A 15,366-nucleotide genomic window follows, 5' to 3' on the forward strand; every position below is an offset into this window, starting at 1 on the left:
GTCACTCAAATTTTTTTTCTTTCTTTTTTTTTTTTTTTGTACTACCCACTCTTGCAAAATAACAATGAATTGACTTCATTGCATCAGTATTAACTAAGGATTCTTCTGTAAAATTGGTGTGGTAATTTTTTGCCACGAAAGAGTGGATTTGCACTATAAAGTGTAGTGTATCCTCACCAGACATGTCAAAGGGCTGGCAGTAGCATCCTGTAAATAAAATTTTCAAATGCAATCACCTGGTAATATGCATATATGACTATCTTATTCTGAAATGGACTTTAGACTCTCCCTTGATTATTATAAATTGCTTCTTTCAGAAACTGTAATTGTTAAAAATATGTATGTTTGAGGACTTCAGTGGAACTCTACAATTCTCTTGATATTAACCTGAAATTTGGGAAAAAGCAGAACATTCATTCATGCATTTTAAACTATACTACCCTGGTAAATGTTGTATGAACTGATAGAAACTGATCAGCTCAAATTAGGTTATGTCTAATTCTACAGTAGTTAACTTGCTTAAATAAACCTTCCTTTACATTCCATTAAGCCATATTTAGAAGCAACCTGGAAACATCTCCTGGCTATTGAAGTATTGCAAAGTATGGGCAGGGGTCTTTCATAGTACGTTTTCAAGCTTTCTGACTACCTAAAAGTAACAAAGACTTTACAAAGCCAGAAATGGGAAGTTCAGAAACTCTATCTGTTGTCCAACTATACCACAAAACTGTAATATTTGGCGTATAATCTTAGGTCTGTTAAAAACAGTAGTTGTGCTAATTCTTTGATAAAGTAGATGTAAGCCAAGATTTTACTGTGGGGCAAATATCCTTACATTGAGGACAATTAACACATATAAAAAATGGCATTAGAAGCTTCAAGTATTTTTCTTGCTTCATGAGCACAGCATGGGGGAAAAAAGTGCTATTGAACAAGGTCACAAACTAATATGGTCAATGTAACAACCAAGTTTCAAGGGCCAACAATGATGGCCTTTCATTATTCTGCACATGCAGTATTTATTCTTCACATGCAGTTTGTTAACTGACTTAGGAGCACAACTTGTAATATCCTGTACTCACACACTGCAGGATGTTTGAAGAACTTAAATAGTGAAGTTTTCTTGTATTCCAGTATCTTCATTGTGTTATGTCAATTCAAACAAACACACCTCTGATAAAAGGAAGTATTATAGTTCTGAATATTTGAAAAAAGATCTGTATCACAGGCAGATAATGTTTTAAATCTTCCATGACCTCAATTAGCATCACCTTACAGATTCTAAGTATACAGAGTATACAGCCCATATTTCAGTGGTGTGGCTTTAATAGGAAGAGCCACAAAAATATCAAGTTAAATATTAATCATCTGTGAGTTAGGTGACAAGTCCCCTCTGCAAGAGGATTGAGAGAAACCTTGATTTCACTTAATCATATTAAATTCAGAATATGTATAAACGTACTCTTGTACATTCTTACCTGTATGACTGTTCTGTATTTTGGCTGAAGCTACTATTGGAAACCAAATTAAACTGAGATGTGTAAAACATGACCAGAAAAAAAAAGAATTCAAATATATATTCTCAGAAAACTTCAACCGTAAAAGCTTATTTACCTCAGATATTCTAATATATTGCTGCACCACATCCATATTCCATATTCCCAACCACACTCTCACCAGTCTTTAGGATATCCACTTTCTACTGGAGAACAAGATGACTGGGAACAAAAGGCACGTCTCTCTACTGCCAAGAACGATACAGCTTGTTGGCTGCTGTACAGTAAATAGCAATTATATAAATGCTGTTTAAATATAATGGTTTACATTATGTCCTAACAGCATTTAAGCAGGTTTGAAAGTTACCATGAGTAACAGGGCAGACTGGTGAAATCCACTTCTCTTTAGCAGTTAAGAAAGGAAGCAAGAAAGAATCATCAGATATGGCTGAGTCTTGTCATATGCGGTTCAATGAGATGATGTCTTATTTGCTGTGTTACTAAACTATCAAACAATATGTCCACTTTGTCATTCTGTGTTGTTATTTTCCCTAGCTGTCCTTTGTAAAACACCTGAGAGGTTTAAATAGACTAGCTGATGTCACTGTCTTTGTCTAGCGATTTCTCCACCTGTGACTGGAATCTGATTATTCTGTAACCAGCACTGGCCCCACACAGCAGTAACCCTTGCTGATGTCAGTTAGGGTTCACTGAGAGGAGAACTTGTAGAGAATATCCTCACTGAACAGGGGCATGCTGTACTATCTGAGGCCTGCCTGCACAACCCAGCCTTTAGCTACAGTACTGGGGATCTTGAGTTCACCACAACGTCAAGTAAGTGATAAACAGCCATGTTGCAATCAGAAAAGAATGTTGAACAGGTCATGCTAACCGCAAGTAGGGGAGAAAAATAAGACATAGATGCTCGTGCATATTTGCATATAGCCAATCAGTCACATAGTATTGGCGCGTGCTGCGAACCCTGTACCCAATAGCAATAAGCCTACTCCCACGTGCAACCCTGAAAATCCTATAACTGTATAAGCAAAGCCCTGAATAAACGCAGATCATGCTTACCTCTATGAGGAGTTCATAATTATTCCATTCGGGTCGTCCGACAAGAACTGGCCTCCTCAACAGCTGCTGGCAGAATTTGTGGAGCAGCTCAGGCTGTAGCTGGTCTTATTCCTGTAAGGTGGGGTCCCTCCTTCGTGAACTGCTCGAGTGTGTGTAATTTTTTTCCACAGGGTGCAGTCCCTCAGGAATTGGCTGCTCCAGCACGATCCTCCGTGGGCCACAGCCTTCTTCAGGGATCCACCTGCTCAGGTGTGGGGTCCTCCACATGCTGCAGGTGGATCTCTGCTCCTCCACTTTTAAGTGTCTCAGTATCCTTTCCATCTCAGAGAAGTGCAGATACTTCTCTGGGGAGATACGTCACATGACTTTGAGTAACTCATGTTCTAAAGAAGCAGCAAAGATATTTAACATTTACCACACCATTTAAATGTCTGCACAGACGAGCTAGCAGAGGAAGGATCATTGTTCTCGCTTTACCTCATAGATGTTGAAATATATTGAAATAAGCCTCCTATATTAAGTGTGAGAAGAAAAATATCTCCACAGATTATGTATTTGCTGCAAACTTTCTTAGCATTCATAGCATAGTATTTACTGTGTGTAATGGTGCTTTTGAAGAAGTGCATTAGATTTTAAAAAATGTAGTAAAAGAGAGCTTGCATGAAATAAAAAGCATTCTGCCTAATGAGGTTCACTCCTAACTTTTTTTTTACTTCTTCCTCTAGTCGCCTCTTTTACCTCCACATGTCATAGGGCTAATTCTGCTTTGTCTTGCCTGTGTCACTTGTTCCAGAGGAGACCTTTGAGGAAGGGCAAGTCCCTACAGACATAGTTCTGGAAAAGTCACTATAAACTTATGCTTAGATCCCTAAATAAAGGTGGGGAAAAAAAAGAAAAGGCCCTTATTGGTATTAATGTCCTTTACTAATGAAATGTATTGCACTTACGCAGTGTTAATGATTCATGATCATGATTCATTTACACAAAACTAGGGTAAAGGAATCTCTATTCTCTTAGCATTGAGCTGACTTGAACCGAAGATCTGAAAAGTTTTAGTTTTTTAGAGAATCCATGGCTGTATGCTTTAGCCCTTTATTGTATTTAAAATAAGACTTAAACATAATTAGCACTAAAATCCAGAGCCACTTCTGTCTGAATGCTGTGTAAGTGAAAAGGTGACCTCAAGTGACATCACCTGGATGCTTTCACAATTAAGCACTTTAAAACTAGAACATGCATTCAAGAAACTAACCAGTCTCAGTGGCTCAACTGCTGTGTTAAAGTGAACTGGGAAGCCTGGCGTGGTATACATGCTCTGAGATTATTTAATGGGTAGCATTATGGGTTTATAACAACCTGCAGGGTCAGCCCAGCTGAAAGCAGGGGTGGCTTATACCTTGGTGATAGTGCGCTCCACCACCACCAGAATTTTATAATTGTCAAGAAGAAATGTCTTCCTAGTCTTACTTATTTCCTGTGCTAAGCACAGACAACAAATGCATGAAGCCTAGCACAGCAACACATCCTGAAGTATACATCAAACCATGATGTACACTGTAGCCATCAGTGGGGAAGAGGATTCTGCAGTGAAGCTGCTCTGGGTTGCTGATGCTGCTTGCCCCTACTAGAATGGAGTGTTGGTGAAAGCTGTTGTCAAGAGGTGAAAGGCTCAGACCAGAGCCATCTCTATAGTTTCTGGAAGATCAAAATAAGCAGGACAAGCTGAATGCAGAGCATTCTTCTTCCACCTTGTGTGGTGCTGCCACTAAGCAAGGGCAAAAAATGTTTTATTGCAAAAGAAAGCACAAGAAGGATTGTGACTGTTGTCTAATACTGGTTGTGAGAAGCCCTGGATTATGGTTCCTGTTTCCAGGCTCTGGTTTTGGTTTGTTGCGTTTTTCTGTTTGTTTGTTTGTTTTAATAAATGTCTGTTCCAAAATCAGGTTTTAAATTGGGCTAAGAAGGACAGAGTGAGCTTAAGGACATGCTAGAGTCTTAATGTGTATCACAGAAACTGTGAATTGATTAGAGTTTTGGTTGTCATCCTGCTTTTTAGTAGCTTGTCATCTATTACTGAAAAAAAAAATAGGATCATCCTTGCATCCTCTAGCCTATTCCTTTGAGAAAATATCAAAAGTATGATTTTACTGTGTTGTTAACCTGGAGGACCTCCTCCTTTCTTGGGTGCCAAATATAAATGTTTTGTTTGGCAGCCTTCCAGCATATGCTGATTTTGAAAGGATACTTGGCTAAAATTGAATCTTGTCTTGCAGCAGCCTTTAATTAGCCATTGTCCCTCTAAGACTAAGATTAAAAACTGTCAGTAAGTCTGTTATCTACCTTCAGTTTGCACAAGCAATTGCTAAATGAAGCTGACAAAACACTCCATCGGAATACTGTGACTTTTGATAGAAACCTGTGAGAAACTTATAATTCCTAGTAAGTCTGCACGAACAGTGACTAGTAAAACAAACATAACCATCTCACTCTTGGAATAGCTTGTGTTCAGCTTGTACTGATGAGTCAAACTCTTTTCCTAAACAGAATGAAGTCAGGATTATTAGCTAAACTGCACATGTCCTTTACCACCAAGCAATGCCTAGTATTCTAAGTACTGTTCAGTGCTCAACCCGTAGCCTAAAATGATGCAAAGGACAAGGCTATCTGTCTACACCTTATTTATCATGGCCAACTCACATGAAATACTGAGTTGAAAGCTACATCAATTTGTTCCCAAATTGTGTCGCTATTATCTTATGGCCATGTATCAGCAAAGATGACTAAGCATTTTTAATGGTGAAATAATTACTTAAATTGTAATTATTGTAATAAAGAAAGTGTCATAGATCGCACAGAAACTGCAGTAGCAGGCAGGAGGAAAAAGGAGTGATGCAACAACTCATCTTCTCCAGGTTCCTCCCTCATTTTTTCTTAGTTTCATTTGTCAGTTTTCTAGGAGGATTTGTGTTAAGCAAAACACTTCCCGATGTGCAAACGAGAATCCAGTCACATCAGGCTTCACCTATTCAAAAACTCAAAAATTGCTGGTCCTCACCTTCCTTTGGCACTGTGACTACAGGCCAACAAACACGGGGACTCTGTGCTTTCCTGGGCAACTAGCCGTCCAACATTTACTCTCGCCTACAGTCCAGCTCCAAAATGAAAAACCATCTCTAATTCGGCAAACACTGGATGATTGCTCCCACATGAAAAGTGCCAGCACTGAAAAATGTTGCTGGTTCTCACCTTCCATTGGCAGCACATTTAGGGGTGCACAAACATGGAGGTTCTGTGCTTTGCTGGGCCAATAGCGGTCCAGCATTTACTCTCTACTCAGCCCAGATCCAAAATGAAAAATAGACCTCAATTCAGTGAACATCGGACGATGGCTACCACATGAGAAGGGCCAGTACTGAAAGCTGTTGCTGCTCCTCACCTTCCCTTGGCAGCACATTTACAGCCCAAGAAACAGAGACACTGTGCTTTCCTGTGTGACTAGTGCACCTACGTTTTTTCTTGTCACAGCCTAGCTCTCAAAAGTGCAAATGGCGGGCGATTGCTCCACACAAAAAGTGCCAGCACTGAAAGATGTTGCTTGTCCTCACCAAGAGAAGATGAGGGCCATAATCAGCTTCCACTCCTGACCATTTTTATGTGGGAACCCTCGCAGCAATTTTTTCTTATTTTAGCCAGGGCTCTGGCTCTGGAAGAGCATGTGCAAGAGTAGGTTAAATGTACAGTGCCATTGTATGTTGGACTATGAAGAGGCTGCCAAGGAAAACTGAGAGACAAAACTGCCATTCATTCCTAGTCTGTCCAGAGTTGAAACCGTAGCTGGTGGCTGTGGGTTTTATTTGTTTCTCAGGGGAGGCTGAGATTTAGGTGGAAGATGAAATGCAGAGCCCCAGTATTGGTAGGACTCTTTACTGACTGCCAAGTAAAGTAGAGGGCCACAAAGAGCTTTTAGTCCTGGCTTCTGCTCAGAAGTGGCCACATCTTAAAACTGTTGCTGGCCCTCTCATTCCCTTGACAGTTCTTTCACAGCCTGAGTAACACTGATTCTCTGCTCTTGCTCTCCCATCTATCCAATCCCCCTCACCTACTCCCTCATTCTTGACAAAGATCAGGTCCAGAACAGAAACCCTCCAGTGAAGGCTCCCTCATAGAAGGTACTAGAATTAAGTTGTTGCTGGCTGTCACCTTGCCTTGGCAGCCCGTTAGGAACCCCATCAATACTGAGGTTCTGCACGTCCTATATGACCTAACCATCAGAGTCGCATATCTGCTCACCCTTAACCAGATGGTAGCTGCAATACAGACAGCTGCCTGCTAGTTCTCCTACAGAGAAGTGGCCAGGACTGGGGTTGTGCAGGGACTGCCAAGGGAAGGTGAGGGACACTAACATCTTTCAGTCCTAGCCACTTTTATGTGGGAGTCCTAGGTGTTGTTTGTTTTGGAGCTTGAGTGGAGCTAGGGTGCCTAGGCTGAGGGAGTAGAGCAGTATTAACTGATAGAGGAAGCACAGAGCTCCATTGTGGGTGGGACCGAAAAGGGGCTGCCAAAGAAAGGTGAGAGCTGACAATGGCTTTTACTCCTGCACGCTTCTGTTCATTATCCATTTTATAGCTGGATTCCTGTGAGGCTGCAGTTGTAGGTTAATGTAAGTGGCAGAGCAAACACAGTGTCAGTGTCAGTAGTGCTGTGAAGAGGCTGCTAAGGAAAGATGTGGGCAACCAACAGCTTTTGTCCCTGTTTTACTTGTTTTGGTTAGGATAGAGTTACATTTCTTCATAGTAGTTTGTATGCTGCTATATTTTTGATTTGTGCTGAAAATAGTGTTGATTGTCTGATGTTTCAGTTATTGGCATGCTTATGCAGTGCCACACTGCCCCATCAGGCAATAGCTTGGAGGTACAAAAAAAGTTGGGAGAGGACACTTGGGCCAGCTGACCCAAACTGGACAAAGCGATATTCATTGAATAGTTTGAGTTGGAAGGGACCTTTAAAGGTCATCTATTCCACCCTCCCCCACAAGGAGCATGGACATCTTCAACTAGATTAACTTGCTGATCCTATGATCCTGCCCATCCTAGCCTTGAATACTTCCAGGAATGGGGCACCTGGCACCTGTTTAGGCAACCTGTTCCAGTGTTTCACGACCTTAATTGTAAAAAATTCCTTCCTTATATCTAGTCTAAGTCTACTTCCATATATTTTAAAACCATTACCCTTTGCCCAATCACAACAAGCCCTGCTAAAGAGTTTGTCCCATCTTTCTTATAAGCCCCCTTCAGGTACTGCAATGCTGCTATAAGGTCTCCCCGGAGCCTTCTCTTCTCCAGGCTGAACAGCCCCAACTCTCTCAGTCTGTCCTTATAGGAGAGATCCTCCAGCCTTCTCTTCATCATCATGACCCTCCTCTGGATCTGCTCCAACAGGTCTATGTCCTTCATATTACACATTACTCCAGGTGGGGTGTCACAAGAGTGGAATAGAGGGGGAGAATCACTTCCCTTCACCTGCTGGTGATACTTCTTTTTATGCACCCCAGGATGAGGTTGGCTTTCTGGGCTGCAAGAACACATTGCCAGCTCATGTTGAACTTCTCATCCACCAGTACACCCAAGTCCTTCTTCTCAGGGCCGCTCTCAATCCATTCTCCACCCAGTCTGTATTTGTGCCTGGGATTGCTCTGACCCATGTGCAGGACCTTGCACTTGGCCTTGTCGAACTTCATGAGGTTCTCACAGACTGGGCAGAGAATGGGTTGAGAGCAGCCCTGAGAAGAAGGACTTGGGAGTGATGGTAGATGAGAAGGTCAACATGAGCTGGCAATGTGCGCTTGCAGCCCAGAAAGCCAACCACATCCTGGGCTGCATCAAGAGGAGCATGGCCAGCAGATCAAGGGAGGTGATTCTGCCCCTCACTCTACTGGTGAGACCCCACCTGGAATGCTACATCCAATTCTGGAGCCCCCAACATAAGAAGGACATGGACCAGTTGGAGAGGGTCTAGAGGAGGGCCACGAGCATGATGAGAGGTCTGGAGCACCTCTCCTATGAGGACAGGCTGAGAGAACTGGGGCTGTTCAGCCTGGAGAAGAGGAGGCTCCGGGGAGACCTTATGGCAGTCTTCCAGTACCTTCCAAAGCAGAGGAAGCATTTGAGAAAGGGAGAAGAATAATCTGAATTATTTTGAGCTGGTTTTGCCATAAAACAAAGTAAGGTCAAAAGGTCTGCACAAGAGATCCAGTTTTAAGGAACAAAATGGCAAGATGGCTGTTATCCATATCCCAAGGATGTGATCAATAAACTAACAGCTATGTCTCCATCAACTAACAAAAATAAACATAAGCTTTCTTAGCTGTCATGGGTTTTTGGAGAATGCATATTTCAGGTTACAGTCTGATTATAAGCTCTCTCTATTGAGTGACCTGGAAGAAGAATGATTTTGAATGGGGCCCTGAGCAGCAGCAAGCCTTTATACAAATTAAATGGGAAATAGTTCATGCAGTAGCACTTCGGCCAGTCCATACAGGACAAGATGTGAAAAACGTGCTTTACACCACAGGCAGGGATCACAGACACACCTGGAGCCTCTGTTAGAAAAGACCTGGAGAGACTCGAGGTTGACCTTGAGGGTTTTGGAGGGATATACAGGATCTGAAGCCTGTTACGCTCACTGAAGAAGAAATATTAACAGCATATATGAAGGAGTTCAAGCTGCTTCAGAAGTAGTTGGTACTGAGGCACACCTCCTTTTGGCACCTCAAGTGCCTGTACTAGGCTGGATGTTCAAAGGGAGGGTCCCCTCTATACATTGTGCAACTGAGGCTACAGGGAGTAAAGTGAGTCATACTGAAAACACAACAGGCTTGAATGAGAAATCCTGACCCTTCCCCTCAGGAATCCTGGAAGTGATAATGAACTGGTCAGTTAGCCAAATCTTGGATGTGTTGGTTTGGAGATTTCTCATGATGAAGAGGCCCCACTGTATAATAAATTACAAGAAAATGAAAACTAATATGCTCTATTACAGATAGATCCTGTTGTATTGTGGGAAAACATCTAAGGTGGAAAACTGCTGTGTGGAGTCCTACACGACAAGTCGCAAACTACTGAAGGAAAAGTGAATAGAGTCACTTTGCAGAAGTGAAAGCTATCAGCTGGCTTTAGATATTACTGAATGAGAAAAATGGCCAGTATTTTATCTCTGCCCTGACTCATTGATGGTGACAAATGCTCTGCAGGGGTGGTTACAGCAACAGAAACAGAGCAACTGGCAGCACAGAGGTAAACCTAGCTGGACTGCTGAATTGTGGCAAGATATTGCTGCCCAGCTGGAGAACCTGGTTGTAAAAGTATGTTATGTAGATTGCTCACATACCCAAGAGTTCTGCCGCTGAAGAACATCAGAAGAATGAGCAGGTGGGCAAGGCGGCTAGAATTGAAGTGGCTGAGGATCTGGACTGGGAACATAAGGGTGATCTAGTTATAACTCAGTGGGACCATGACACATCAGGACACCTAGGAAGGGCTGCAACATACCAATGTACTTGTGATTGACAGGTGGACTTGACCATTAATGCCATTGACAGATTATCCAAGAGCATAAAATATGTACCATAATCAAACAAGCCAAGCAGCTAAAGCCTTTTTGGTAGCAGGGACGATGGCTGAAACATCAATCATATCAATCAGACTGATATATCACACTACCTGCCATGACAAGCACCATGTGGATGGTTGGAAACACACCCTGTGACCCATGCCACTGCCCAGAGTACTATCTTGGGTCTTGGAAAGCAAGTTTCATGGCAACACAGCAGCCCTGAAAAAACTGACTCAGACAATGGACTTGTATCCAAAACAATCTCATAAACATCTAGGCCAACGAGCACGGCATTGAGTGGGCACATCACATCTCTTACCATGCACCAGCCTCCAGAAAAACTGAACTATACAATGAACTGTTAGAAACTACACTAATAGCATGCTGGGACTTTCAAGCACTGGGATACAAATTTAGAAGTCACTTGGCTAGTTAACACTAGAGGATCTTCCAGTCGACCTGGCCCTGCCCAATCAAAACCCCTGGGCACTGTGGAAGGAGGTAAAGTCCCAGCAGTACATATAAGGAGCTGGCTGGGAAAAATAGTCTGTCTAATTTCCTTCCTCAGGAAAGGGCAAACCTATTCATGGGATTGATTTTGCTCAAGAACCTGGGTGCACTTGGTGGGTAATGCAGAAGAATAGGGAAGTCCAATATGTACCTCAAGGTGATTTAATCCTAGATGAAAATAATGCATTATTTGAGCTGTATGATGGCAGTTTTACATGACACTGTATGTTACCACTGCTGTGGCCACCATATATCAAAGGTATCAGGAACATACATCTGCCATATATTGGGAACCTCCAACTGCTAGCCAAGCTGGGGGTAGGAGGAGGAATTCACTGCAGTGTTAAACCTTATGGCCTAGTGGAAAATGACCGGGGTGGGGACTGTAGTGGATATGCCTTTAAATTGTTGTAATCCATTATTTGAGTTGCATGTTATAGAAAGTACTACAGCAGAGATCACCTGAATCAATGAAGAACGAACCTCACAAGAAGCAGTGTAAGTGCAGCAGTGACCTGACTTGAGCCGGTAAAGCCATGCAACACACCACTTCTGCTGTCCTGAGTGACTATCATAACAGATGAAGCCCAAAGTAATGAACAAATGAACTCAAAGAACAATTTCTGGATACGTATGGACATTTTACAAGCATTTTACAGGGAAAGGGTGGTTAACGAGAATGTATTGCAATAGTGTGGCACCCGAATATGACATAAATGGTATGGAATAAGAGGTAGACAATGTACTCACTTAGGCTAGGATAGAGTTAAATTTCTTCACAGCAGCTTGTACAGGGTTATGTTTTGGATTTGTCCTGAAAATAGTGTTGATAATACTCTGATGTTTTAGATACTGCTGAGCAGTGCTTACCCACTGTCAAGGCCTTTTCTACTCCTCACACTGCCCCACTGGTGAGTAGGTTGGAGGCGCAAAAAAAGTCAGGAAGGAACACTGTTGGGCCAGCTGACCCAAACTGGCCAAAGTGATATTCCATACCAAATAGCATCATGCTCAGCAATAAAAACAGGGGGGGACTTTTTCAGTCCTGCAGACTTTTTCTTGGGAGTCATTGCTGGCAAGGGTCAATTTTGGACATGACCTGAGGATCAAGTTAGGTAGGGTAGAAGCAGTATCCATGAATGAAATATTTTGGCAGCTTTCAGCTTCCCCTGGCAGCTCATTTGCAGTTTCACCAACATGGCAGCTCTATGCTTATTCTAGCACTTAATTCTGTCCCACACCATGACCATAAACCGAGCTAGAGCTCAGCTTCAGAATTGACACCTGCCAGCTAGGGCTCTGAACAGAAGTAGCCAGGACTGAAAGGTGTTGGCAGCCTTTACCTTCCTTTGGCAGCCCCTTCACAGTTAAACAAACACTGGGGTTCTGCATTTGCTCCTGCGTGTAACGATCACCCACACCATGATCATAATCAGGCAGAATATAGGTCCACCACCAACTCTGCTAGTAGTCGTTCCATTGAAAAAGTGGCTAGGTATGAAAGCTTTGGCAGCTCACCTCTTCCTTTGGCATTCCTTCATAGCCCCACAAACAACGGGACTCTGCTCTTTGTATTGCACCTACGTCTAAGCCTCACCCTAACTGTAACCCTACCAAGACACCAAGTCCAACAAGCACACCACCAGCTCCCATGAAAAAGTGCCCAAGACTGAAAGGTTTTGGCAGACCTCACCTTTCCTTGGTAGCCTTTTCATGGCTCCCCTAGCACTATACACTTTGTCTTGCTTAACCCTTTTCCTGGCTTTCATCCTACCTTAAGCCTATGTCCAAAAGAGTCTTGTCTGCAATGGCCGTTTTGTGTCCTGCACCAGGTCTTAACCAATCTTCTTAAGTCCCAAATATACTAAAAAGAAAGGAGTATATTTAAGGATTTCTCACAGAAGGACTCCAGCACAAATTTTAATAGGCTGGGACTCCATGAGAGAAAATTGATTTTAAAACCTCTACAACTGACATACCAAAAACATACACATGCAACAAATAGTAAAATGCAAAATTATTCTATAATCCCTCCACAACCTCTGCAGTTTTCCAGATTTTCTTGGTATAGTTTGCTGTCTAAAATTCAGCTCCATGATATTTCCTCATAATCATAATTAAAGCATTTAAGTAAAATACTAATTTTTTAAAATTAGCTGCAATCAGGAGGAAGATGGGATCTTCTTCCATAGTTTCCATTTTAAATTTTAGATGCCTCAATACTGCAGTCAGGGATGAGATAAAACACATGTGAGAGGATAGAAGAGATAGAAAAGTGAAAGTTCACTATTGACTTCTCATTTAATATGAAGAAGTGACTAGAAAGAAAAAGAGATGACAGATATATATACACACAGAAATATGCAAAGGTGGAACTAATATTTCTCTAGAAATAGGTTTAAAGCTTTAAAATAAAAGAGAAAGTGAAGCCATAATACATAGCAGTACAAAAATTCCAAGAACGTACTTAATTACAATTCTAATTCCATAATTTATAAGGAAGTGTGGTTTATTTTCAGTGCTCATACTGCCAGTTCCTTCTTCAGTGCATGTAAAAATTATTCATTTGTGGGCCTTTTGGGCAAACCGGTATTTGCATACTCTTAAGGGTTAACATTCTTCCTGATAATTTAAAGGTTGAAAATGACATCTGCAATTCTAATGTGAGCAGGAAAATGAGGAATTTGTCTTCCAGGAGTTTTGACAGATATTCTGAAAAGATGGGAAAAGTATGGTACAGCTTAAGGAATCATAGCTTAACAATTTTTGCTAACCAAATAAACAGCCAATGTTGCAGTTTTATAAATTAAAGCAATCTGAATTACTCTGTGACAAATTTTTAAGTCCATTAATTTAACTCTAATTCAAACTACTATCTTCTTCAGAATTTACTGTAGCTGAAATTAAATTAGTTTAATTAAAACAGTACAACTTTTAATTCTTAGTGCTTTCATCATATTTTATAAGAGATCACATAATTGGATGATGATAAGACAACAATAGGTTTGAATCTGCTTGCATGGATCCACAAAAAATGGTGAAACAGATAAAAGATAAAAAGGTATATTTACTCTTGCACATGTTGTATATACACGCTATACCTCAAAAATGTCACTTTTCCACTGCTTTTGAAAGAGATGCAGAATGTACCGTAGGTATTTCACCTTTCCAATGGAGTATATTAGGGGTTTAGATCCTCTTCTTTAAAAGACTTCAAAGAGTCTTCTCACAAGATTTTTCATAACAATAGAAGAACAAATCATTAAAATCTAAATGACAGGCTTTCCTAAAGCTAATGCTATAAAGAGTGAGCAATGTTTACAAATTATACTGTGATATGTGAGTTATAAGGCAAAGAAAAAACAGAAGTTAACGCAAATGAAGTGGCTGACATATCCATTAACTGCAACAAGTGGTGAAAATAAAAATCAGTAGTCTAAAGGGTATAAATCAATAGTCGCTCTAACAGATGAACCAACCTGTAAAAATGCAATTTTCTACAGTTACTTAGAGACCAATACAGCAAAATCAGTTAAAGTCAAATGAGCAATTATGAGATTCTCAAAAATGTCTAATAAATTCAGAGTAAAAGTTCCAAGGTCACATCAGTGTTTCTGGAAATCTCATCTCTAAAACACTTGTTTTTTACTACCTGATTTTTCCTTTCCATACTAGTACCCAGATACTTTATACACTGAAGTGTATATAATATTAGGATGAGATACTATTCTTTTTGTGTGTGTGTGTAATTCCTAATGAATACTGTGAAAATAAAAAATCCAACCAAATCAAATTGGAACCTTATTTATTTCGCCTCAAACAGGTATACTTTATAAGATACACTACTAGTTACGTATCTGAAGTATGATTTTGTTTCAAAACAGCTTCTATATCTACAAATGTGGAAACCGCCTACAATTTTGTAGTAAAAAAAATCTACTGGTCAATAAGCAATCTGCAAAGAAGTAACAGTTCATGGTAACTCTTTCTTCCTGACCCTAACTGTCAATATTAACCCACTGCTAAAGAAGTACAACACAACTCCAAATGAAAGGGCATATGTTTCAAATACAAAATTATATTTAATCATTTATGCAGATGTAAATACTTACATCGTGCTCATAAATGCTGCAAGGAAAACAAAAAATTATCGGAGACACGCCCTGAGCTATCTAGGCTCCTTAATAGTGCAAACAATGTTGCAGTGATGCCTGGTTTCACCCTGCCTTTTGCAAAAGAAACACAGCAGCTGCCCATAGAGCTTCTGAATGACTGACACACCACAGCATTATGCACACTACAGTAGTTCTTGTAGCTTTGCTAAGTTCCTCTCCATCCACTGGATATTGAGCTGAATTGTGTCAATTGCCTCTTTTACACAACGCAGTTGAGAAGTCTCCTCTGATTTTGAGTCAAAAAATGACTTAACCTGCACAGCAAGAGAAAAGAAAGAAAAATACAATTTTAATTAAAATCAACTCTGGCCACACAAATAGGTTCAGAAGCAAAGGCTACACATATGCTGCAGGAAATCCATTCCCAAGAATAATTTCTAGCTATGCAGTAAGCAAACCTCTCAAAGGAGTTTCCAAAATGCAAGGAAAACATTTTTCATGGGAACTGCAGCAATAACTTATTTGGTTTCAATAAATTATTTCACCAATAAACAGAC

The 15,366-nt window shown here is 40.9% G+C and overlaps 1 protein-coding gene across 5 annotated transcripts in view; it reads right to left on the minus strand.

Moving 5' to 3' along the window:
• Positions 1–13,592: 13,592 nt before the first annotated feature.
• Positions 13,593–15,366, minus strand: part of LNPEP (leucyl and cystinyl aminopeptidase) — a 72,926-nt gene continuing 71,152 nt past the window's right edge. For all 5 annotated transcript variants that reach the window (XM_086770421.1, XM_086770417.1, XM_086770419.1 and 2 more), the window contains exon 18: positions 13,593–15,123. In XM_086770421.1, coding sequence (XP_086626547.1) covers positions 14,992–15,123 — 132 coding nt within the window. In that variant the 3' untranslated portion in view covers positions 13,593–14,991. The remainder of the gene's footprint in view (positions 15,124–15,366) is intronic.

The sequence above is a fragment of the Chlamydotis macqueenii genome, chromosome Z (genome assembly GCF_036417535.1).
Source record: "Chlamydotis macqueenii isolate bChlMac1 chromosome Z, bChlMac1.mat, whole genome shotgun sequence".
In the NCBI taxonomy this organism is placed as follows: domain Eukaryota; kingdom Metazoa; phylum Chordata; class Aves; order Otidiformes; family Otididae; genus Chlamydotis; species Chlamydotis macqueenii.